This window comes from Scyliorhinus canicula, chromosome 2 (genome assembly GCF_902713615.1).
Source record: "Scyliorhinus canicula chromosome 2, sScyCan1.1, whole genome shotgun sequence".
In the NCBI taxonomy this organism is placed as follows: domain Eukaryota; kingdom Metazoa; phylum Chordata; class Chondrichthyes; order Carcharhiniformes; family Scyliorhinidae; genus Scyliorhinus; species Scyliorhinus canicula.
In genome coordinates, this window is record NC_052147.1 from 16979195 (window position 1) to 17005955 (window position 26761).

The following is a 26761-nucleotide window of genomic DNA, read 5'->3' on the forward strand; positions in this document are numbered from 1 at the left end:
TGTGCCACATAAGCCAGTGACTGCCACATTGGCTAGCGATGGGGCAGTGCTGCAGATGCTCTCAAACATGACTGACTGGATCACACTCTGGAGTGCCGCTGTAATGTCAGGATGGCCCTGACTCGTGGCCGCCTGTGATAAGGCAGCCTGGGCCTTGGCCACTGCCTGCACAGAGTACCCTAAGCATTGGACATCCTGACCCATGTCCGACACCTTCGTCCCTGAAGCCTCCATCGTGGGTGCCACCTGTGGTGCTGGCCTGTGTGGCATGCATGGTTGCCACCACCAACACCTGCAGATGCTTTCATGACTCCAACTGCCCCTACAGGTGCTGACACCCACTCATGTAGTCTCGGCTCTCGGACTGTGTCTCCACTATGAATGGGATTCCCCCCCCTTTCTAGACGCCAAATACCCATCTGGACAGCAACTGGTACCTGGGCTTTGGTTGCCCTCCCAACAGTTCACCACCTCGGGGGTTTGAACCTCCACCTGCTATAACACAGCACCTGTGGTGTGCACCCTATAGTGCCCCAGGAGCCTCTTCACTAATGTGCCCAACTGAGGTGAGTGTCTCTGGGATGATGAATGGTGTCGGAAACAGCTGTAATGGGAAATCCGTGTCGTCCCTGGACTGGTGCTCTTTGCTGCCACCTTGTTGGCTGGGATGTGTATGGGGAGTGGAGAGCTTGTATGTGGCTGCAGCTTGTCAGCCTCTCGAGTGTCAATTCCTACCCCAGTGAATCGGACACCATTTTGCATTGGAATCGGTCATGTTCCATGTGGTGCCGGTGCTAGCCCATTGACGTTCGGTGGATTGGTCTGGGAATGGTGCCAATTTTGCTGTCGTAGAACACCACGATTCAGTCCCAGCGTCAACACTGGCGTGTAGAATTCTGCCGGGGATGTTTGTTATGAAGAGATTGAGTACTGTCGAGTTTAGAAGACTGAAGAGATTTAATAAGTTGATAAAAAGGTATTGACAAGTAAACATGGAGGGGATGCTTCTTCTTGCGGGCCAGTCTAGAATGAGAGATAAAGGGGTAGCAGATTTAAAACCTAGATGAGAAGAAATTGCTTCAGAGTCATGAATCGGGGAAATTCACTATCCCAGAATACGGTGGAAGCTGGGCCATTGAGTAAATTTGAGGAGATGGACAGAATTTTAATTAGTAATGGGTTGAAGGGTTATGGAGACCGGGCAGCAAAGTGGAGTTGAGGTGGAGAGGAGATCAGCCATGATCGTATTGAATGGTGGAGCGGGCTCGAAGACTGAATTACCCACTCCTGCTCCTAGTTCTGATGTTCCCATACACAGCTCCCTCCACTGAAGATGACTGTTGATTTGCCTGAATCATGACTTTTCTTTTGACTGGCCTCTGTCCTGACAAATTTGGAAACAGCAGGCTTAGTCTGGCCCTAAGATGCCAGCCCATCAACAAGTCTGCTGGCAGTGCTCCCGGTATCGGATACAGAGTGGTTCTATAGGCCGGAAGGAATCGTGAGATTCTGGTCTCCAGGGCCGTCCCTGACTGCTCCTGTAGGCCCACCTGGACTATCAATGGTTTGATACCATTCAAGGAGGGGAAATTTTGAAATTCGGCACTTCTGAATGGAAGGCTGTTCCATTATCCAAAGCTTTGACTTGGGCTGGTGTTGCACGTTTTACTATGGGCGTAAAACGCGTTTATTGGAGTGTATTAACACGCCTCCGAGTTCGACGTGTGCTTAACACTGCTAGGCTCTGTTCTATGTAATTATTTAAGCTCTGGAGTCGCCAGCTGCCGTATAGGCAACGTCACAAGTATTCCAAGGTCAAATTCAAAGTAATAAAGACGATACACCGATTAGTCAAGTTCAAACGATCAATATTTATTATACAGTTAATAATAAATACTCATGCACACACACACTAAGAGACTAAGCTACAACTAAACATAAGCAAACAGAATACTTATCTAACAGGAACAGGCAAGGTCAGAGAACGAGGCCTTCGTCCTGGTTTTGTCTGCAGCCTTCAGCAAGCGTTCTGGCACTTGGGAGTCTAGCGGGCTTGGATCGCGTAGCGAGCGTTGAACTTACGGTTTCGGCGGCTGGTGCTCAACGGCTGGAGTCAGGATACCAGGTGTCAGTCGGGGCCGGAGCACAGGTTTAACAGACCGGACAACACGAGGTCCCTATCTTTTATAGGGGTTCCGTTGTCCTTCCCTCTTCTCGGGCGGGCTCTACCTATTGGATCAATTTCTTATCGATACTGGATTAATTCCCCAATGCGAGGGGGTCTCCGTGATGGAGGGGGCGTTTCTTATGTCCTTTTGTTCGGAGGTTTCTGGTGCCTCGATGTCTGGGTCTTGATTGGAATGTGTCCATTCAGAACCAAATGTATCTATTGTGTGGGTGTTCAAGTCTGATGGCCTCATTAGCATGCAAAGCGTTTTGCCATTTGCACCTAGCTAAGGTCTCTTCACCTGAGCCCAAACTGGTTTCTGCTGCTGCAGAATGCAAACTGCTCTTTGCAGACTGCTGTTCTGGCTGAACTGTCTGTTTCTCAGCAGCCTTCCATTTTAGTTTGGCTCAGTGTCCATTTTGCGTGGCCAGCATGGCTACATTCCCTCCTTGTGATCCTCACAATCATACTATTGTGAAGGATCACCTATGTACTTTGCCTCCTTGTGTTCTGACCTCTTGCCAGTTCCTGTTCTACTCTGTTCTAAACTATGGGAAGAAGAGAAAAAATTTTTTAACTAACATTTCTACTTGGCCCTATGTCAAAGGGACATGCATTACTACAATTGGGAACCTCTACCTATCACTATTAACCTTAACCTTAACTTAAACATGTAATCACTCTAAACCTTAACCATTCACACCACAACATCACACTTCCCAACTCGGCAGTCGAGTATGGAACAATATAATACATGGCTGAATTTTATTTACAGAGTGTTGTAATCAGTGAGGGGTTGAGGGGTTTGGTGGAATCCGAAGATGGGGGATTGCACTCTATAGATGGGTGAGGTGCTGGAACGAGAGGCTCTCCTCTTCCATTTCCTCAACCTGAGGGTCTGCACTAGGATGATGAGGATCGCAATCACCAACAGTGATTCGATTATGTAGGACATGGAGTACCACGTCATGAATTTAGTACACCAGGTCTGAACCTCGCTGATCAGAGCTGAGCACTGGGGGTTTGTTGTACTAACATTTACGGTGGGGGTTGTGGGGGAAACGTGTCTTGTTTCCACACATATACATATGACATTAAATAGTAATAAGTGGGCTTCCATCATTTTGCTGTTCTTCTTCTTTCTCTTCCTTCTTCCTCCGGTATTGACAATCCTGGCTTCGACCTCTGTCTCGTCCTTTGAAACCTTTGGGATCAAGCACAGTATCTGTCAATACACAGTTTAAGACCTTTACTTGTTAGTGCATCTGTCTTTCAAAACCCAATTGACCCTTTAAAATGACTGGCTAAGTCACACCCTGTGACTCCCCTCATTTTTTTTTCAAAAAGCGAATTTAAAGACCAGCATACACCTAACAATCCTTCCTTCTGCGAGCCGTCTCGCAGGCTTTGCTGATTTACCATCCGAATGTTTCCGGATGTAAATAGCATGTGGGATGGTGGCCGAAGGGCTACCTAACGTAAAATGAAAACAAAATTTGGAAAGAAACATCCGAATGAGTTGCGTATGGGCCGCTACGGGTATGAGTTGGATGGGATCCCCGGGTAGGGCGTGCTGTGCCATACCCGAGCTTGGCTGACCAAGGGTTGGTTCTCAGACAGGGCGGGTCCTCAGTGCCGTTTGTCCACTGCCTGAGTAACCTGGAAAAACGGGTACGAATGTGTTTACCATGACTTGCAGCCTCTATTTCGCCGAATAGAGGGGCACCTAAAAAAACCAAGGGAGCCAAGATGCTCCAACTGAGGACATCACTGAAGTTCTCAGAGATATCTGCAGATAAACTATTTGGCGTGTGGCCTTACAACTTTGGAAAAGATCTCCAATCAAACCGAAGTTCTCAAAAGTTTCGGCAGACAAGCTAACGTGTATGTGAGGTGGTCACAATCTTTTCAGCTGAAAAGAAGATGTCCATCCTCCAGCTGAAACATTTACATTCCTGAAACAAACAAACATAAAACGAAGACAAACATACGTGCAGGTTCCATCAGAAAGGACATCGTTTCCCTCAAACGATTCCTATCTTACATCATCTGGACACCTCACTTTGATTCTGCCTCTGTGAACAGGGTCACAAAGGGGTTGCCGTGTCGGGAGTCAGACATTGCGTCGTCCTGCTCTCCCGGATCCCACACCCTTGTGTGGATCAGGCATGCTATTTTGGAGTTGTGTGACCGGGGGTCACTCTCGTCATTGCGGACAAGTCTGTAGGAATTGTCCCTGTGCCATTGTGTGGCGTCGAGTGTGTTGTCGGGGTAGTCGGGGTCGGGTGGTGGTTCGGGGTTTTTGAGGTAAGTGACTTCCATGGGGTCACTGGAGTCGGGGTCGTAGTTGGTGCAGTGTGGGCTGTATGGCTGTGTGGTGTCGCTGTCTTCAGAGTCAGTGTCTGTCCTACTGTCTCTGCTGTGGCAGCTTGTGGGCGTGTCGGGGCGTGGTCTGTAGTGGTCTGTGGGCGGAGTCATGGGCGAGTCCGTGGATGAACTGGTCTGTGAGGGGGATGGTGGAAAAGTGTCTCTGGTGGGCGGGGTGAAGTGTTCTGCCGCGTCTAGCAGGACATGGTGAGCATGGTTGGCCTGTGTTCCATAAGCCTTTAACTGGTTTATATGGAACCACGCGGTCTTCCCATTAGGATATTTGATCCTGTAAACGGAGGGGCTAATTTTGTCCGAAATTGAGTAGGGACCGGAATATTTTGGAGCCAAAAAACTGCTGGGGTTATAAACAGATAACATTACCTGTTGCCCAACCTGGAATTCTGTGGTGTGTACGGTCTTATTGAAACAGGCAGTCCGTTGCTGTCGGCGTTTCCCTAGCTGGACTGCGGCTGCGAGCTGTGCAGACCTCACAGTCTCAACTAGATCTCTAACTGCCTTTTCATGTGTGAGGGCCGTCACTTCGGGGCTTGTCATGTCCAGTCCTAAAAGGAATTCTGTACCTTTCATAGGGCGTCCGGTCATGAGTGTGTGTGGTGTGTATCCTGTCGATGTGGAGACAGTGTTCCTTATGAACATAAGTGCAAAGGGGAGCACTGAATCCCATGTGGAATTGTTCTCTTGAACCATTTTCCTAAGGGTAGTTTTTAGGGTCCGATTCATGCGCTCCACAATCCCGCTGGACTGTGGATGATACGCAATGTGGAAGTTCTGTTTGATTCCGAATATTGTCAGGACGTTCCTCATGACCCGTCCTGTAAAGTGAGATCCCTGGTCCGAATCGATACTTCGGGGTAAACCCCATCTCGTGAAGATGTGGTGGGTCAGGATCTTTGCAGCTGTCTTAGCTGTGTTTGTTCGCGAGGGAAATGCCTCTACCCACTTGGTAAAGGTATCTATCACCACCAGAACGTATTTATAGCCATTCCGACAAGGGGGCAATGGACCTATAAAGTCGATCTGGAGGTTTGTCCAAGGGCCGTTAACTGGGCGAGTATGCCGAAGTTGTGCTTTCTTAGAATACCGCTCCGGGTTATTCTGAGCACAAATCAGGCAATTCTCTATGTAGTGCGTAACATCATTCCTGAGATCAGGCCACCAACAGAGTTGCCTGAGGTGCCTCGTTGTTGCATCAATTCCCTGATGGCCGTGTCCGTCATGGAACAAGGCAATCATCTGATTCCTGTCCTGCTGTGGGACCACATAAAGTCGGTCCTTAATGATCACACCCTCATGTGTGGTCAGTGCGTGTTTGAAGTGCTCGTAAGCAGGCACAAAGTTTCCCTTGAAAACCTCCCTGAGGTCTCCGTCCTGTTTTTGTGCTGCCACGAGGTCTTTAATATCAGTCTGTGAGACTTGGACTGCGCTCACAGGGGCGCTAGCTGGTGCGGTAGCTGGGGGGGTCCATAAGTGTCCTCTCCTGGAACCTGCCTTAGCCAACGCGTCGGCTTTTACATTCCCAGGGGGTGATGACCTATGGTGACTTCTTACTTTTATTATGCCGAAGGTCCTGTCCTTCGCTTTCGCTAAAATATGCTGGAGTAGAGGGGCTGATGGAAGGGGTTTCCCGTCTGCGGAGACAAAACCTCGTGTCCTCCACAGGGGCAGAAAATCGGTTAAACTGTTACAGACATATAAGCTGTCTGAATATATGTCTGCTGGGCTGGGGAAAGAATCGGGGTGGTCCACTATGTACGCTATGGCTGCTAGCTCTGCTGCCTGCGCGCCTAAGTGACCTGGTAACTTAAGAGCTATCTCTTCGAGAGCGCGCCCCTGCGCGTCCTCTACATAGATGCCGCATCCTGTGATACGCTCACCATTTAAAACTGTGGAGGAACCGTCTACATAAATCCTCAAGGGTCCACACGTGTCTGTGGGCTGGGGGCTTTGTTTCGGGTTCCCTATCTTCCTGGGGGGTGTTTTGGCTAAAAAGGGTCCTGTGTTATGCAGGGGAGCTACAATTTCACAGTCATGGGGCTGTCCGGGGTATTGGAGGTTGTCTGCTAAGTATGTGTGGGTGCGTGTCCGTTTTACTGTAATGTCCCGTCCTTGTAAAAGTAGGGTCCACCTAGCTGCCCTAATCTGGCTAACTGAACCGTCCTTCAGTCGACCGTCTAGGAGTAGCTGTGTGGGTGTATGTTCGGTTAGAATGGTGATGGGGTTTAGTCCGGTTATGTATGAAAAGTACTGTACTGCCCAGAAGACAGCAAGGAGGTGCCTCTCACAGGCTGAAAATCCTTGTTCTACCGGGTCTAACAGTCGGGAGGCATAAGCCACTGGTCTTAGCTGCTCGTGCCGTTCCTGAAGCAACACGGCCGAGAGGGTTAGATCTGTGCTAGCTACCTCGATTGCGTACGGTGAAAGTTGGTCGGGGACTAGCAGCGCGGGTGCTGCACTAAGGGCTCGTTTCAACTCTTCCACAGCGCCTGTATGCTGCGGAAGCCATTCCCAGGGGGCTCCTTTCTTAAGGAGGTCTGAAAGTGGGGCGGCTTTTGTCGCGAATCCGTCGATGTGGTTCCGACAATAGCCAACCAGTCCTAAAAACGACCGGAGGGCTGATACATTCTGGGGAAGGGGCAATTTGACAATCGAATCAATTCTTTTGAATTCGATCTCGCGTTTGCCGTGCGTGATGACTGATCCCAAATACATCACTTTACTTTCCAATATTTGGGCCTTTTTCGGGTTAACTTTACAGCCAATTTCAGTTAAGAGTTCCAGGAGTTCGGCCAGAAGCGAAATGTGCTCTGCCTTTGTGTCTGTCTGCAGTAGTAGGTCGTCTACATACTGTACCAGACATTCGGGTCGGGAAAATTTTTCTAATCCACTTGCCAGCTGTCGGTGGAAAATGGAGGGGGAATTGTGGAATCCTTGTGGGAGGCATGTCCACGTGTACTGCTGTGTTTTAAAAGTGAATGCGAATTTGTATTGGCACGCTTTTGCCAATGGTATTGACCAGAATCCATTACTGATGTCCAATACCGTGAAGTACTTGGCGTTGAGACCCTGCTTGAGCATGGTCTCGGGACTAGTAGCTACCGTTGGGGCTACTGCGGGGGTTACTTTGTTGAGTTCCCGATAATCGATGGTCAGACGCCATGATCCATCGGGCTTCCTCACTGGCCAAATAGGGGCATTGTTGGTGGAGGCTACCGTTCTCAGTACACCTTGGTCCAACAAGCTGCCTATAACTTTTTCTATTTCCACCTCTGCCTCGAGGGGAAATCTATACTGCTTTTGCGGTCGGGGGTCCTGTCCGGTAACATGAACTTGTCCAGTCATTCTGCCACAGTCATGACGGTGACTTGCAAATGCTGTCCTGTGTTTGTTTAGTAGGGCCTTAATTTGTCGGTCGGTGTGGAGTGTAGTCAGGTCGAATGAGTACTCTCCCACTGCGCTAATCCGATTAGCGTAGTCTCCTACTGTGAGGGTGGCTGGGGCTCTGTCTGATCTCGCCATTCGCCAGACACACTGGTTCACTGGGTCGAACGACAAGCTGTGAGCGTTCATGAAATCTATCCCCAGGATGTGCTCTGCTGTCCGGGGAAGATTTACTAAAACTACGGGGTGCCTTGTGCTAATGTTCCCTAGCTGGATCGCTACGGGTGCTGTGATATGTCCCTGCTGCGAGTGTCCGGTGAACCCGCTAAGTGTGATGGTGGAGGTGGTCGGCCACGTGTCTGCGTGTGCCGTGGTTGTGGAGTTAATGGTGGTGCGGGATCCTCCTGTGTCCCACAGTAACTCTATGGGCTTCCCTTTGACTTTTGCCGTGACTACGGGCCTCCCTGATGAGTCCCATAGTGTGTCACAGACCCAAGTGGGGGAGCCCGAACACCGTCAGTTCGTCTCGTCCACATTGGTGGGTCCTGACTGTACTGCTACATTGTGGATTGGTTTTGCTTTGTTGCGGTTCAGAGTGCCTGTCTGCTGGCCTCTCTGAGATCGCTGGGGTGCATTACACTCTTTTGCCCAATGCCCTAACTGTCCACAGTTATAGCATTCCTGTCCTTTCTGTTGAGGGCTGCTCTTGCCTTCATTTACCCATGCGGGCTTCTGGTGCTCTCTGACTGCTTGGATATCTGCAGCAGCCTGAGCCTCTTCTGGGGATCTAACCTTTCCTTTTGCCTGAAGCGATTGCTCCCAAGCGCGGGACAATCTTTTCAGGACCCATTTTTCGTTATGGGCCTCTTCTGAGGGGTCGTAACTATTGCAAGCGCTCTGTCCTGCTTCTGTTGCGTGTGAGATAATTGTGCGCGTCCATTTAACCATGTTTTCGCGGGTTAAATGCGCTCTATCTAGCTGTCCGAAAACTGCGCTGAAATGAATCCACAGCCTTCCTGCGAATGCTGTGGGGTGTTCAGATCTCTTCTGCCTGCACTTATTCAAGCCTTCTACGGGGTCACCTCTATTGTACCCGATGGCATCTAAAATAGCAGTGTGCATCTCCTCTAGGCTGCCTCCTGCCACGTTTTGTGGGTCGGGGAGGGCTGCCACTACACTCTGGTCTAAGCTCAACACGGTGAGCTTAACCTGCTCTCTCTCATCCAGGCCGTACATGGTAGCCTGCTGTTTTACTTTCGCGAAGAACTGGTGGGGGTCTGCGGTGGGGAGGAACGGAGTGATCTTTTCACAAGCGTCCCTTAGCTGGGTTACTGTTAAAGGGGTGGTGTAAGTTATGTCTGGGGCGCCTTCTGATTCGGCTTTCCTCTGTGTGGTTACGGGATTCATGGGTGCGGTTATGATCTGAGCTGTGGGGGGTTGGGGTGCCTGTCGTTTCTGCTGAGCTGCGGGCGCACATGTTCCCTGAACATAACGCTGCGCTGTCTCGCTTAATTCCTGCCAATCTGGGGCGTTTTCCCCATCTAACTGAGCTCCAAAGGTGCTTTGGAAGCCATTCTGCACCGAAAGCAGAGATTGCAGTTCCGCAATCTGTTTTCTGCATTTCGCGTGGTCAACTGTGCTTTGTCTTTGTTCGGTTGTTGCAGCATGGAGTGCTCTCAAAGCTGCTTTGAGATCGGAACATTGCCTCTGCAATGCCTCCACCTGCTTCTCCGATTCCTGTCTTATCAGAACGGCACGTTGCACGTCCTGATAGGCTTTCTCATACTGGGTCTGGGAACTGTTCAGATGAGCTAGACAAGACTGGTGAGCCCTCTTGGCATCATCCACCTCTCTACCCTTCTCTGCCAACTTCCCTTTAAGATCCAGGTTTTCTTTCTCGATGTCCCTGACATCGACCTTACTCATTCGGTTCTTTTCCTCTAAATCTGTCCGGAGCGTCCTGATGACCTCCTCTGCGCCTCGCAACTGTGCCAAGCAGGACACAATCGCCATCGGCTTGCGTGCTTTACCTAAACTCTTTTTGTGTATCTGAGAGAGGTTCTCCCACCAAGTATGACCTATACTTCCGGGACCTGTCTCCTCATTTGCACAAAACTCTTTCCAAAGGGGCCATCCCTTTCCCTGCAGATATTTGCGGAGTTCCAGCTCCCACGTGGGACACTGGCCTACCCTGCTACTGCTGCTGGTCGCTGCGACCACAAACTTTGCTGGATCCATCAGACGTTCCATTGCCTGCATGGCCATTTCCTCTGACTCTCTTTTTATAATTTGGAACAGGGGGTTGCTGGGGTGGTGTTTCGTAAAAAGGGTACGGCTTACGCTATTTTCCGATTACAAAACTACCGAAAGTTTGTCGCAACAAAAAGCTTTCAGTTTTACCTTACAGCCCTGTTAGTACGCATGCACTAAAACACACTTCCGAATTTCGCTTATTATTTTGAACACCTTGAATACTTGTGATCTCTTTCTTTCTCTGCAATTTGGAGTTCTAATTCAAATTTCAGGGTCCTGGACACTGTGGTGTTTCCACTTGCAACAGGATCCCACCAGAGTCGCCACTAAATGTTGCACGTTTTACTATGGGCGTAAAACGCGTTTATTGGAGTGTATTAACACGCCTCCGAGTTCGACGTGTGCTTAACACTGCTAGGCTCTGTTCTATGTAATTATTTAAGCTCTGGAGTCGCCAGCTGCCGTATAGGCAACGTCACAAGTATTCCAAGGTCAAATTCAAAGTAATAAAGACGATACACCGATTAGTCAAGTTCAAACGATCAATATTTATTATACAGTTAATAATAAATACTCATGCACACACACACTAAGAGACTAAGCTACAACTAAACATAAGCAAACAGAATACTTATCTAACAGGAACAGGCAAGGTCAGAGAACGAGGCCTTCGTCCTGGTTTTGTCTGCAGCCTTCAGCAAGCGTTCTGGCACTTGGGAGTCTAGCGGGCTTGGATCGCGTAGCGAGCGTTGAACTTACGGTTTCGGCGGCTGGTGCTCAACGGCTGGAGTCAGGATACCAGGTGTCAGTCGGGGCCGGAGCACAGGTTTAACAGACCGGACAACACGAGGTCCCTATCTTTTATAGGGGTTCCGTTGTCCTTCCCTCTTCTCGGGCGGGCTCTACCTATTGGATCAATTTCTTATCGATACTGGATTAATTCCCCAATGCGAGGGGGTCTCCGTGATGGAGGGGGCGTTTCTTATGTCCTTTTGTTCGGAGGTTTCTGGTGCCTCGATGTCTGGGTCTTGATTGGAATGTGTCCATTCAGAACCAAATGTATCTATTGTGTGGGTGTTCAAGTCTGATGGCCTCATTAGCATGCAAAGCGTTTTGCCATTTGCACCTAGCTAAGGTCTCTTCACCTGAGCCCAAACTGGTTTCTGCTGCTGCAGAATGCAAACTGCTCTTTGCAGACTGCTGTTCTGGCTGAACTGTCTGTTTCTCAGCAGCCTTCCATTTTAGTTTGGCTCAGTGTCCATTTTGCGTGGCCAGCATGGCTACACTGGGATTCTCTGCTTTCCGGCGGGCGGGCCGTACCGGTGCCAGGGAGTCCGGCTGCCGGCGGGGCGAGGTTCACCCTGCCCCCTCCGGCCCTGTGGGGGGGTCGGAGAATTCCGTTCAGTGGGTTGAAAAACACTGACGCAATTTCTCAATTGTGGCGTGTGACGCTGTCAACTTCGCTTTGGGCATCAACAAAGAGAAAAAACATCGCACAAGGATAGCCCCACATAATCCAACACAAACCCATACTCATGGCTGGCCCAGCCATGCCCAAGGGTGCAATGGGGCTGCAGCATTTGGCACTGTTCGCAACATGTCGCCAGACTCTTAATGTTGGCATCAATGCCAGGCCACCATACATAACTTCTGGTGAGCATCTTCGTCTTGGATATAAACGGATGGGCACTGTGCACTAACTCCATTCCTGTACTCCGTTTGGCCGGCAGCCCGGGGGGGGGGGTTTCCCGTTGCCCCACAATGGGAAACCCCACTGAACAGCCAGCGTAATGGAGCATCCAGCCAGCGGGGTGAAATGGAAATGGGACGGGGGGGGGGCAGAGAATTCAGCCCCCAGTATCTTTGCTCTGGCACATCAGGGACTGGATTCTCCAATAATGGGGCTATGTCCCTATGCTGGTGTTTCACTCTGGACTTTCCTTAAGAAAGTCCTGAGTGATTCTCCCATCTGCAGGGGGCTGGCAGGGCCCCGGAGTGCTTCTAGCAGCTCTGGCTGCGGATACGGGGCCCCTCACCTCCAATCGGGAGTCCGCACATGCACATGGCAGCGGGTTGCAGCGGCCGCCCCGTGGGACATGGCGGACATTAGAGCGGCATCTAAAATGTACCCCCCCCCCACCGAGGTTGTGTGTGCCCACGTGTTCGTGACGCACAATCGTTCCCCTGGCCGTCCATGAGGCCGCCCCCCCTCCCCCCACCCGGTGATCGATCCCCTCGCCCCCCCCCCCACAGTTTTGCACAGAGAATCGCGGCGGGGGGGGGGGGGGGGAGGCTCTGACAATGGCTCCCTATCCGCGCCGCATAGTTCGCACGCGAGAAACCCCTGGGCATGCGGCCACTGCGTCGAACGTGATTTAGACACAGAGGCTCATAGAATCCAGCCCCATGCCTCCAGCTAACAGCCCTGGTAAGATTGCTCAAATTCCACAGGGACAATATTCCGGAGCGGGGAAGGAGGAGAGGTTTAGAATTCCACAGGAACAATATTCCGGGGTGGCGATGGAGGAGAGGTTTAGAATTCCACAGGAACAATATTCCGGGACGGGGATGGAGGAGAGGGAGGATATTCTGGGACGGGGAAGGAGGAGAGGTTTAGAATTCCACAGGGACAATATTCCGGGACGGGGAAGGAGGAGAGGGAGTATGTTCTGGGACGGGGAAGGAGGAGAGGTTTAGAATTCCACAGGGGCAATATTCCGGGACGGGGAAGGAGGAGAGGTTTAGAATTCCACGGGGACAATATTCCGGGATGGGGATGGAGGAGAGGTTTAGAATTCCACAGGGATTATATTCCGGGACGGGAAAGGAGGAGAGGTTTAGAATTCCACAGGGAGGATATTCCAGGACGGGGATGGAGGAGAGGTTTAGAATTCCACAGGGATTATATTCTGGGGCGGGGATGGAGGAGAGGTTTAGAATTCCACAGGGAGGATATTCCGGGGCGGGGAAGGAGGAGAGGTTTAGAATTCCACAGGGAGGATATTCCGGGGCGGGGAAGGAGGAGAGGTTTAGAATTCCACAGGGAGGATATTGCGGGACGGGGATGGAGGAGAGGTTTAGAATTCCACAGGGACGATATTCCTGGACTGCGGCAGATTAATTTTAAATTGATTTTACGGGATGTCGGGGTCGCTGGTTAGGCCAGCATTTATTGCCCATCCCTACTTGTCCTTCACAAGGTGGTGGTGAGCTACCTTCTTGAAGCACATCTCCTCGAGGGGAGGGGCACGATTGAAAAACTCGGGCCTAAGACAATGAGACCATTCAGCAACAGCGCCCACTAGCTGCTCAAAGGGGGCTGTAAAAAAGTCTTTTCTGACTGATAAATTTTCCCTTTAGAATCTGCAGTCCATTGTTGCGCCAAACAAATTGCAGCTTCGTGGTCAGAGCTTCCCACACATCAGGTGAGGCAGCAGCAACTCAGCAGTGCCACCATTGCAGTCAAACACAATTTCCCATTGCAACCACTCCACGCTGCCGGCAAACCCTCGCCCCTCCGTCCACACTTTCTTCCCCCACCACTTTCCCATCTCAGCTCCTTTTCCCATCTGTTACACGCTGGAAGAGTGGAGTTTGGGGTGTTGTGATAATGTCACTGGTCTAGCAATCCGGAAACCCTCGTTCTTTCTCTGGGGCCAACAGAGTCAAGCCTCAGCACGGCAACTGGTAACATTTAAATTCAATTAATCAATCTGGAATTGAAAGCCAACTTTGGTTTTAGTGACCATGAAACGATGGTCGGAAAAACCCATCTTGTTCACTAATGTCCTTTAGGGGTGAAAATCTGCCATCGCCTGATCGACATATAGTTCCGGATCCACAACAATGTGGTTGACTCTTTTTTTTAAATAAATTTAGATTACCCAATTATTTTTTTCCAATTAAGGGGCAATTTAGCGTGGCCAATCCACCTACTCTGCACATTTTTGGGTTGTGGGGGCGAAACCCACGCAGACACGGGGAGAATGTGCAAACACCACACGGACAGTGACCCAGAGCCGGGATCGAACCTGGGACCTCAGTGCCGTGAGGCGGTTGTGCTAACCACTAGGCCACCGTGCTGCCCTGTGGTTGACTCTTAATAGGAGGTCCAACAACACCATCCGAACAGGGCAGCCTGCTTGACCGGCACCCCATCCTCTACCTTAAACATTCACTCTCTCCACTGGTGCACAGTGCAGCAGCAAGCTACTCTATTGTATCAAACCACTGCAGCATCTAAAAGGAATGAAGTCAGACGCACCATCCAGCATCAGACGAGGAACTGAACACAACAGCTAACCCTGCCCCGTTGACACTCCTTACAAACATCTGAGGGTTTGCGTCAAAATTGGGAGGGCTGTCTCACAGTCTAGACTGCCAGTCCCACATACGGAATCAGCTTACAATGTCCTAAACACCACCATTGGCATCCCTGGGTATGTCATGACCAACCAGCAGGACGGCACTATAAAGTGGCAAGGGTGTTGCCCTGGGAGTCCTCAACATTGACCCATGACCCCCATGAAGTCTCATGGCATCAGGTTAAACATGGGCAAGGAAAGCTGCTGATTGCCAACTGCCACCACCATCACCTCCCCTTGCTCCCGAGGGCGGCAAGTCCCGATTAGGGACTTTAATTCAAGAGTGGCTTGTTAGTACCACTAGTGACCAAGCTAGCCGAGTCCCAAATGACACACTGGCCAGACAACGGCCAGATCTAATAAAGTCCGGCCATCTCCCCTTGATTTCAGGACCATAGCCATTGCTGAATTCCCCATTATCAACATCTTGGGGTTACCATTGACCAGGAACAGCTATAATATTGTGGTATGAGAGCAGGTCCACACTCAAGAAGTTTGACACCATCCATACAAGGCAGTCTGCTTGATTGGCACCCCATCCACCACCTTAAACATTCACACCCGCCACCACCGACGCACAGTGGCTGCCATGTGTTCCATCCACAAGATGCACTGTAGCAACTCACCAAAGTTCCTTTAACAGCACCTTCCAACCCCACAACATTTACCACCGGGAAGGGCAAGGACAGCAGATCCATGGGAATGCCACTGTCTGCAAGTTGCCCTCCAAGACGCACATTAACCTGACTTGGAAATATATCGCCGCTGTTCCTTCACTGTCACTGGGTCAAAATCCTGAAACTCTCTCCCCAACAGCATTGTGGGGGTACCACGTAGGCTGCAGCGGGTCAAGAAGGCCTTGCCAACGACACCCACATCCCGTGAACAGATTAGTTTAAAAAAAAGACTCAAGGGAAACATTCACTTGGAGTTGAAGAACTGATATCCATGGAGAAAAGTTGGAAGCTGAATGCATCAGAAATTGCCTCATCTCGCCAGATGCTCTGGATGTTACACACAAGTCAGGCATTGAAGGGAAAGAGTCACCAGTCGATGAGACCAGTACTCTAGCTGCTCCACCATCTGTTGATCAACAGCAAATGCAGATCTTACTGGAAATCCAACAGGTGAGAGCTGCTCAGGTATTGTGACTCCTTCAAGGCCCCAAGTATATGATCTGGTTGGGCCTCAAAGGTAGCTCTGTGCTCCAATTCTGGGCACAACACTTTAATAAGGATGTCAAGCCCTCATTGAGTCTCTGCTGGTAGCAGTGACTCAACCCATTCTGAAAGGCGCTTTGGAAAATGCAAGTCATAAATCAGGAGAAATGTTATAATATTCAGGTGCCACCTGTACCTACATTGAGATCACGGAGAGGTTACATGGAAACACGTCAAACCCCCTCCGCCCCGTGAACCCCCCACTTACATTTGTCAAACACACAGAAATTCTGCTGAGAGATGACTTTATTAATCTGCTGTTTACAGTATTCCGTAAAGCAAGGATCATATTGTCAATAATCTGTTGCCTGCATTCCTTCATCTGTGGAACTCTCTTCTCCAGAAGATGGTGAGTGCAGGTCAATGAATATTTTGAAGGTAGAGGCAGATGAATTCTTGACTCCAAAGGGATGGGCGGTTTGTGGGGTCGAAGCCACACCCAGATCAGGCATGGTCTTATTGAATGACTGAGCTCAAATTCTGAGAGGCTGAATTTCCCACTGCTGCTTCTAATCCATATGATCATATGTTCCATTGCCTCCGTTTAATGGTCTACTTTATAAATAAAGCTGACAAATTAGTTCTGACATTTCAGGGCTTATGATTTCTACAAGTTGAAGGGCAGGAACTCTCCCCCCACTGTGTGGGGGGGTTGAAGAGACCCATAACTTGGGGCATGTCAGGTGATCAGAATTTGGGGAAAGGTGGAACCCCGCAGATTTTAGGGGGGGGGGGTGATGAGATGTCTACACAATTTGGGGGTGGCAGGAATGGGATTGAGCCTCAGGGGACTGTGAAAATTTATTGCGATGGAAGAAGGTCTGTGGTGTTACACACAGGTCTGTGGTGTGAGGGGCTACGAAGGGTGATCGCCTCAATCTTGTGCGCGAGGCTGGGGCTAATACAGCTGAAGGTTGTGTACAGGGTGCACCTCACAAAATCAAAGATGAGCCGGCTGTTTGAGGGGGAGGAGGATGTCTGTGAGTAATGTGGGAGGGGTCCCGCAAACCATGTTCATATGTTTTGGTCCTGCCTGAAGCTTGAAAGGTATTGGCGGGAGGTATTTAGCACAATCTCGGGGTTTTACAGACGGATACGAAGCCCGGTCCCCTGGAAGCTATTTTCAGGTGACGGACCGGCCCAGGCAGCAGGCGGGTGCGGGGGCAGATGTTTAGCCTTTCCTCACTGATCACTCAATGGTGGGTCCTGTCGGAGTGGAGATCGGCTTCTCCACCTTGCGCCTGAGTGAGACGGGGGGGATCTGCTGGAGGTTTTGACCCTGAAGAGGGTGAGGTTTGAGTTGAGGGGGGCAAGGAGGAGTTCTCCAATTGTTGGGGTTGTGGGAGTTGATTGCTGTTGAGGGGAAGAGGGGGGGGGGGGGAACTGCTTTCTTTTCTGTTCTACCTTTTACATTCTCCGTTATATGTTGTTCGGGCTGTTCTGTTTCTCTTTCTTTTTTGTTAAAATGATTAAAATATGGCGAATAAAAATATTTAAAATAATTTTTTTTTCAGATTAGATGCAGCCTGATGCCGACCAATAGGATTTTGCACAGGCGTGTTGGTTTGAGGGAAACCTTAGTCTAAGGATGTGCAGCAATGACGGTGTTGATCCAGTGGAGATAGCTAGACACCCGGGTGTACACCCCGTACCGTCCAGGCCGCCCACACCCAGTGCCCCAGGACACGATGCCCATTAGGTACCAGGCTCCTGAATGCTGGTCAGATACTAGGAACCCGCCACCCGTATCCCCAGCGCAGGCATCCTTCCCCCCTTCAGGAAGTCCAGCACAAAACATGTTGAAGGTAACCAGAGGACGGTAGCCCCCGATTCGGGCCCCCTGGAAAGCCTGCAAGCAGCGGTTCTGATGGATTAAAGGCAACGGTACATAACGCAGCCGGTCACGGAGGAAGTAGCCATCCTCGATGCCCCAGCCAGCCACATAACCTACTCTCCCAGGCTGGTAGAGGTCATTTCCCTTATGCCTCCGAGCCTGGGGTAAGCAGGCAGGCATTGCCCCCTCCTCCTCCCGGGTTGCCCTCAACTTAATCAGGGCAATGTCGTTATCAAAATTGTGCAGTTCCTCCCCAAACCCTGGGTGCACCACAATATCCTCAATCTCCTGAGTGGCCCCTGCCATGTGTGCTGCCAAGCTGGTGCCCAAGTTCATCCGGATCTGGGTGGTGTTGCGTTGGCGGACCAGGTTTATTCGGCGGCTGCCCTTGGGGTAGAAGATGTGAGCAGCTGTCAGAACCCAGCCCCCGCCGATCAGGGTGCCACCAGCCCGCCCCCGTCCCCTTGCCACCACCAATACGTGCCAAGGGAAGCTCCCCTCTTCTGCCAGCTTGCCGCCCAATATCCTCTGCACAGTTGTCACGGGGTTTGAAGGCCTTCCACAAACTGCAACAGTGGGAAGAAGGAAAACAGGAGTCAGCGTATGTAGTGTGAAGTGGGCAAGATAGAGAGAGAGAGAAACAGAGGCCAGATTTTCCTCGGGGTTCCTCGATTTGAAAGATTGGCTCTGAGCCCAGGTCGATAAAAGCAGAGGGGGGAGGGGGGAAGTAGTGGGATGGAGAGAAAGAGACACAGAGAGAGGAAGAAAGAGTGAGATAGTGAGAAAGAAAAAGATACAAAGAGAGGCAACGAGAAAGAGGGGTGAAATCTGCACTGCCCACTCCATCAGAGTTACCGATGCGGCAGAGAATTGCACGTTGGGCAATAAAACAGGACCGGCGCAATGCATCGGCGGCAGCAGTGAGCAACACACCTTGTGCCAACGGCAGGAGGCAGGCTCATTTGCATCCCATTAACGGCTGGAAGCCCAATTCTCTACACCTGCATGATGCTCCCGTCCTCTTGGCCAGGTTTCACGCGGGTATGGATTGCTGCAAGTATTTTTAAGCATGGCCCTGATGCAGTGGACCTCGCAGTGGGTCAAGGGGGTAAGTATGTAACATTGGTGCCTCCAAAGTCCATCGGAATGCCCCCCACAGCGCAAATCCTGCCCACTTTGTCCCTAGCCTCCCCATCAGGCAGTTATTATATCGAATGTGTCTGTGATAAAGGGGGCCTGTGATATGGAGGGGTCTCTGAAATGGGTGTGTCTCTGATATGGGGGGGTCACTGATATGGGGGGGTCATTGATATAGGGGTCATTGACATGGGGGAGGGTTCACTGATATGGGGGTCATTGACATGGGGGAGGGTTCACTGATATGGGGGTCATTGACATGGGGGAGGGTTCACTGATATGGGGGGGTCTCTGTTGGGGATCTGGTGGGGGATCGTTTAGCCTCACCCATGCGTGCTGTGGTGCAGGTGGTGACCCAGCAGTTTCCATGGTGGGGGTGGGGTGTGGGCCGGGGGGGGGGGGGGGGGTAAAGGATGCTCCTACTTTAGTTGTCAGTTGGTGGGGGGGGGGGGGGGGGGGGGGAAGCTGCCACCGGATCTCGGAATCAAGCTGTTGAAAATGGCAGCCTGATAGCGTGATTCGGAACGGAATCCCAGGAGCTCCCGGCCATGCATAAATATGCATGGAAAAGAAGAGGGAATGGCTCCTGGGCACTACTCCGAGCACCAGGAGCGATTCTACTCCGGCAGGAGATTATAATCTCCCAAACAGAAAACCCCGGCCAGAGAGCAGAAGAAAGAGACAGGCAGAGAGAGAGAGAGAGACAGATGAGCAGACAGAGAAAAGTGAAAGGTAGAGGCAGAGAGAAACAAAAATACCAGGGAAGAGAGAGAGGCCGAGAGAGTGAGAGAGAGAGAGACAGACACAGAGAAAAATGAAAGGCAGAGACAAAGGGAGACAGTGAGAGAGAGAGAGAGAAATAGGGAGACACCAGAGACAGTCAATAAGAGACAAAGAGATTAGGAGGGAGATAGAGATTACCTTGAAATCGAGAGCTTCCATTCCTTGTGCCTTCGCCCACACTCTTGCTTATTCCTGTGGCGTTCTGCTCCATGACCCAGGGTTTGATGGTAGTTTGGGGGTCACTGGCTGGTGGGATGTCTAAGCTTCCTCTGGGTTGCTGTGACACGGTGCAGTCACAGAGCAACACAAGTACCAGAGCCTGGAGCCTGGGAGGGAGAGTAGAGAACGGCGGCTGAGAGTTCTGATGAAAATCAGGAGTGGAGACAGGCGGGGCAAGCTTTTGGACTTCTGGCCCCCAGCCTCGCCTCAGGGTCACAACCCCAGATGCTGCCCTTGGTGAAATGTCACTCAAATTCTTGGGCCTCATGAGCGAGATAATGACCTCCTCATTGCCCAGAACATCTTTGTTGCCTGAAAAGCAACAGGCATCCTACCCTCAGCACCACAGCAGTGCCAAAGGAGAAAATGCAAAACTGCCACAAAATGGAAGGTCTCTCACGTTGTGGGCCAGGGTTTAGAGAACCCCAAAGTGTATCATGGAGTTCACCTGACCCACAACTTTTAATAGATTGTGGTATGGGGAGCACACAACCCACTCCACAGGTGCTGTGCAGCAGAAATGGAAAAGTATTTTTTAAAGCAAAACAATGTTTATTCTATGAACTCAAGTTAACCTTTTAAAAAATACAGTGAACATCTTAGCAACCATCAATTCAAATACATCCCCCAAAGACTACAACACTAAATAATCCTTTAAGCTTTCCTTTTAACATCCATACGACTTAAAAACAAAACCTTTAACAGAAGCAGGTTTAAGTCACTACTGGGAACATTTATAATTCTGAATTCACCAAATTATCAAAAGATAGTGGGCGCTATTCTCCGCCCCCCACGCCTGGTGGGAGAATAGCGGGAGGTCCTCCTGACATTTTTCACGCCCTCCCGCTATTCTCCCCCCCCCCCACGCCTTCACGCCCGTTTCAACATGGCAGCAAACACACCTGCTCGCTGCCATTGTGAAACGGGTGCCAGATGCCCGTTTGGGGCATCTGGGGGCCCGATTGGCACGGCAGTACCACGGCCATGCCAAGGGGGCATAGGCCCGCGATCGGTGCCCACGATCCATAACGGACACACTCTTTTCCCTCCACCGCCCCGCAAGATCAAGCCGCCACGTCTTGCAGGGCGGCTGAGGGAAAAGACGCCAACTGCGCATGCGCGGGTTGGCGTTGTCCAACCTGTGCATGCGCAGCTGACGTCATCGGCCGCGTCAGCCACGTGATGCTTGGCGTGCGGCCTTGACGACCGTCATCAAGGCCGCGCCGGCGTGACGTCCGGGGCCCCGCTCCTAGTCCCACCCGGGGGGGAGAATCGGCCCCGGAAGTGGGCGTGAAGGCTGCCGTGGGTCACGGCCTGTCCCACGGCAGCCTTTACGATTCTCCGCATTTGCGGAGAATCTCACCCAGTCTTTTGATGGCAGAGAGAACAGCAGTACACCTGCTCTGTCTGGCTTCAGCTCCAATACTGAAAACAAAACTAAAACACACCCTGCAGCAAACAGCCTAAAATGAAAGTAAAAAGCTGAGACAGCTCAGTTCCACCCACACTCTGACATCATTGATAAACACCCATTTCTTAAAGGTGCATTTCTGAAACACCCATTTCTTAAAGGTACTCTCACATGACACTTAAATTAACTGCCAGGTTCTTAAAATGGTGTTTGGTTTCTGAAGCTTGGCATTTAACCCCTCTTCCGTACAGATGGCGTCCGGCCTTGCCTATTGAAACCATCCTCTCCTCAGAGATCCAACACGATCACGCTTGAGTGGGGATTAGGCTTGACCTCTGGGCCTTGCTTAAGAAAGCAGCTATCAACAATCGAGTTCCAAAGAGGTATTTGTACCTAGGTTTCGTCTTTGGAATAAATTGAGGCTAGAGTCAGGAGGAGATGTAGCCTGTTGGAGGCTCCACAGTCAAGCCGGAAGTGTCTGCAGGTCTAAGTTCATGGGAGGGCCCAGTAAGCCGTTAAACATCAGATTGTAGCTCAGGGCCACAGAAAACGCCCCAGGAGACTGGAGCCAACAACAAATTTGGATCCCACTCAATGCACCACCGTGTCTCTTAACTAAGAGCGTCCAACGTACCTCATCACCCTTCAGCGAGAACAGATCCTGATTTAAATCGCAGTGTTGGAGCACACACACAGCAATACAGCACAAGCAGGAATAGGAGACATTGACCTCTTGGACTGTTACGGTCTATATTCTGCTGCCCACGTCACATACTCAGGAATGTTCATGGCTCAATCGTGTTGCAGTGGCAGGAACAGATTTCAGTTCAGGGCCCCAGAATTACAGCCCGGAAGTTACATAAAGAGTAGATCCCCCTCTACACTGTCCCATCAAACCCAGTGCAGGATGGCACAGAGTTAAACACAAAGTAAATTTCCTTCTACATTAATAAACACTCCCATGGCAGATACAACACGGGGTTAGACACAGGGTGGAGCTCCCTCTACACTGTCCCATTAAACACTTCCAGGACAGGTACAGCACAGGGTTAGATACAGAGTACAATTCATGTACACTGTTCCATCAAACACTTCCAGGACAGGTACAGTACAGGGTTAGATATAGAGTACAATTCCTGTACACTGTTCCATCAAACACTTCCAGGACAGGTACAGCACAGGGTTAGATGCAGAGTAAAACTCCTGTACACTGTCCTATCAAACATTCCCAGGGCAGGTACAGCACAGGGTTAGATACAGATTAGTACTGTTGTACACTGTCCTATCAGACACTCCCAGGACAGGTAGAGCACAGGGTTAGATACAGAGTAAAACTCGTATACACTGTCCTATCAAACCTTCCAGGGCAGGTACAGCACAGGGTTAGATACAGAGTAAAACTCCTGAACACTGTCCTATCAAACATTCCCAGGGCAGGTACAGCACAGGGTTTGATGCAGAGTAAAGGTTTCTTTACACCTGTGTTTCTGTAAGTTTTCCAATGTGACCCCATTCTAACATTTGAAAATAAATGAGATCCCAAATATAGGATGTATACAATCAGTATATAATGATTAAAGTACATGTAAAGTACACGATGGACATATAATACACCACACACACACGTATATTTATGAAAATTTGTGTTATTATTTTATGTACTCATCAAACCATAATTCAGCTGAGCCATTCCAGCTCATCAACTTTGGCAGGAAGTAGAGGACGGCACGGTGGCTCAGAAGTTAGCACTGGGACTGCGGCACTGAGGACCCGGGTTCGAATCCCGGCCCTGGGCTACTACCTGTGTGGAGTTTGCACATTTTCCCTATGTTTGCGTGGGTTTCACCCCCACAGCCCAAAGATGTGCTGGTGAGGTGGGTTGGCCACGCTAAATTGCCTCTTAATTGGAAAAAGAAAAATAATTGGCTACTCTAAAATTAAAAAAAAAACTTTGGCAGGAAGTGGAGGACATGATTGATGTTCACATTTGCATTCAACATCACAGATCCATCACACAAAGGTTCACAAAAGGCCAGCTTGTCATAATTGTTTTAAATGTGAGACAAGCTAAGTTTAAAAAAAGATTTCAAATGAAGATTTCAAATTATATAAAATAATATTCATAGTTCCAGAAGCTTCAGTTTCACTGTGGACTCTGCTACCAACAATGCAGCTTTAACATAAAATTGATTCAATTCACAAGGTAAGTTATCTTACCTGAATATGGAGCTGCGCCTCTCTCTACCTGAGGTCGGTTTTTATGAGGAACATGCAGAATAGATGCTCATGAATAGGCATAGAACATAATGTGCAATTATTAGCCACTGAGATTTCAACCAAGCTCTCCATATTCCCCAGTGACAGAAGATTCAATGAAGTTCCTCTCCCTCCAACTTCAGCAATCCACCCGCATTGCCTCCCACAATTACACACACTGCATTTGTGTGTCCATTTTTAAATGGTCTTGAGAGGGAAGAAAACATTTCCCAAACTGAGATAGGAGCGGGGTTGGATGCCACCTGGATTCAGCATCAGTTTGGGGTGCATTTTTGGAGAGGGGGAGCTTGCTGACCATTACAAATGGGAAATATTAGTTGATAATATGTAAATAATTCTAAATGGGAACTAAATTGCAACATAAATAGTAGAATTGTCAGAGAAAAATCATTCACAGTTTGAAAATGATAGAATATTCATAGAGAAATCATTCCCAACTAGTATTGGGTGTTTCCCATTACGACTAAAGTCTAATCCTTGTAGGAAGTAAGCTGTTTTGTGTCTTTGGTCACCTGCTTTGCAGGAGTCAGCTTTTCTTGAAACCAGACTGAGTGCTGTGGTGATATGCCTGTCGATAATAGGTGGCTATGTACACAGCAGTGTGACCTCCCACCAGCAGGTGGCGTCAGATATAAGTCAGGGCCATCCGGCTATCGAGGGAAGGTTTTAAGGCGTACATGAGGACAGTCATGCATAAGGGTAGTTCCAGGAGAGTCTAATGTAACTCTATGATAACTTGCTCTGTATCTGATCGTTCACCTTACCACGTGTACATTAATAAATCCTAGTTCTGGCTAAGTCACCAGCAGGCCCAGCCTAATGAAAGGCGAATGCTGCTCACGGTGGCAGGTCCTCAAGCAATTGAACTGTATAATACTTTTGCTTTTGACAATGAGGAGAGGAGTAAGCGATACGATAACGTAATTGGATACCTTGATCGACATTGCGCCCCCAAAAAGAATGAGACATTCGAGAGATACATGCTCCGCATGCGTACCCAGAAACCTGGCAAATCTGTCGACAGTTTTGTCAATGACGTGAGGCTGAAGGCCCAGTCCTGAAATTTCAGTAGCCTGAAATCTTCTATGATCCACGACTAATTGTGTTTGGTATATCAAACGATAAGCTACGTGAGAAGTTTCTGCGGGAAGAAGATGTGCTACTGGAACAAGGAATAAAGATTTGCCATGCAAGTGAGTTAGCTGCACAGCATCTCAGTACACTCTGCTCGATGCATTTTGGTGCCAACATAGAGGGAGACGCCAGAGCCATTAGCGCTGTGATGCACATCATAAAGAAATGTAGTCTCAGTGTGGGCGGCCATTTTAAGCAGCTGACAGGAGCCGCCCTCATGTGCCAGAAATGTGGCAATCGACATGGCCCACGGCAATGTCTGGCCTTTGGAAAAGTCTGTTCCAGGTACGGCCGTCTTGGTCATTTTGTGAAACTGTGTTTTTCGCCTCCTACAGTGGACCAAATCAGATCAGTTGAGGCAGTGGATCAGATGTCTCCGCACGACCAGTTCTTCATCGATCTCATCGCAACCAAGGACCAGAAGAGTCCGACTCTTAAAGATGAAGATATATTCTCAAAAAATAACGACGTTAGTACAAACAAACTTGAAGCCATCAAAACCAGGTGGAAAAGGTTAGTGTTCTATAATGACTCCTTGGTACGATGCAATCTCAACATCCGAATGAGAGCCAACCTCCTCAGTCAGTCCGCTTTGCACAGGCTGAACGCGCAGCCAAACCAGGAGTGCTGGTACACTACGGTACGAAAAAGATGGAGACATTTGGTGAATGTGAACTTTAGCTTAGTGCGCACGATACAATGTACATGTTACCATTTTATATTGTGGACATGAAAATCGAGTCCATCATCATAGGAGCAGATGCATGTGAATCCTTGAACCTAGTTGAGCGACTGTACATTCCAGAAGATGGGTGGCCAGGCAAATAGATTATCATAGAATTTACAGTGCAGAAGGAGGCCAATTGGCCCATCGAGTCTGCACCTGCTCTTGGAAAGAGCACTCTACCCAAGTTAACACCTCCACCCTATCCCCATAACTCAGTAACCCCACCCAGCACTAAGGGCAATTTTGGACACTAAGGGCAATTTATCATGCCCATTTCACCTAACCTGCACATCTTTGGACTGTGGGAGGAAACCGGAGCACACGGAGGAAACCCACACAGACACGGGGAGGAAGTGCAGACTCTGCACAGACAGTGACCCAAGCCGGAATCGAACCTGGGACCCTGGAGCTGTGAAGCCATTGTGCTATCCGCAATGCTACCGTGCTGCCCTACTACAAATCCCTAAAAGATTATCATAGTGCAGTCATTCAATGAGGATCTAGCGGATGTACAGGTGGAGGATGATAAATCGGATGAAGAGACAGAAGAGCCAAAGAGCATTCCGCAATTCTGGTTAACAGTCTTCAAGAAGGTGTATGTACTCAGTGGCATGATAAAAGAGCATGATGAGCCTGAATTAAAGCATCTACACAATGTGAATGTTAAATGTTCAGGGCATGAAAAGCCGAGTAGCTTCACTCTGGAGTTTACGTTTGAGCCGAATGAGTACTTTACAAATGAGGTGATAATGAAAGTATACCAGATGGATTCGCGGCCTGACAAGCTTAAATCTTTATTCCTTGATGAACTAGAAATGATAGACTGAAAGAAATGATAAAATGTCACGTTGAAAACAATTAAAACTAAACCGAAGCCCAAGGTTCGAAGTATTTAATTTCTTCAGTCCTCCTGAAGTTCCACAGCATGAAATGTTAAATAGGAGTTTGGCAGCAAAACTCGATGCTGACTTTAAAATTGGCTGCCTCCTGAGCGAATACATAATTCCGTGTGCAATGTTGTATTTTACAAGAGAAATCATTGTAGACGATGCAGACGCCGAGAGCATCCTATATGGCTGCATCACAGCTTGGAATAGCAACTGCTCGGTCCAAGATCGCAAGAAGCTGCAGAGTGGTGAACTCAGCCCAACCCATCACTCAAGCTTGCCACCCCACATTGATTCTGTCTACACCTCCCACTGCCTCAGGAAGGCAGACAGCATTATCAGAGACCCCTCCCACCCAGGCATTGCCTTCTTCCAGACCCTTCCATCAGGCAGAAGGTACAGAAGTCTGAAAACCCGCACATCCAGATATAGGAACAACTTCATCCCCACAGCTACTGGACTCCTCAATGACTATCCCTCGGACTGATCTGTTCCCTGTAAGAACATTATTCATGACGCCCTATGCTGCTCTTGCTCATGTGTTTGCTTTGTTTGGCCCCTTGTTCCGCACTGTAACCA

General features: G+C 49.6%; 1 protein-coding gene across 2 annotated transcripts in view; it reads right to left on the bottom strand.

Annotated features, from left to right (window-relative positions):
• The window catches only part of LOC119951222 (haptoglobin-like), a 33590-nt gene extending 11708 nt beyond the window's left edge, over positions 1-21882 (bottom strand). The window contains exons 1-3 of one of the 2 annotated variants that reach the window (XM_038774266.1): positions 21792-21882; positions 19666-19853; positions 16002-18173 (exon numbers count right to left, since the gene is read on the bottom strand). In XM_038774266.1, the coding sequence (XP_038630194.1) occupies positions 17356-18173; positions 19666-19853; positions 21792-21796 (1011 nt within the window). In that variant the 5' untranslated portion in view covers positions 21797-21882 and the 3' untranslated portion in view covers positions 16002-17355. Of the gene's footprint in view, positions 1-16001; positions 18174-19665; positions 19854-21791 lie in introns of those variants that run through there. The other variant, XM_038774274.1, reaches the window with a different exon arrangement.
• Between the last annotated feature and the right edge of the window lie 4879 nt (positions 21883-26761).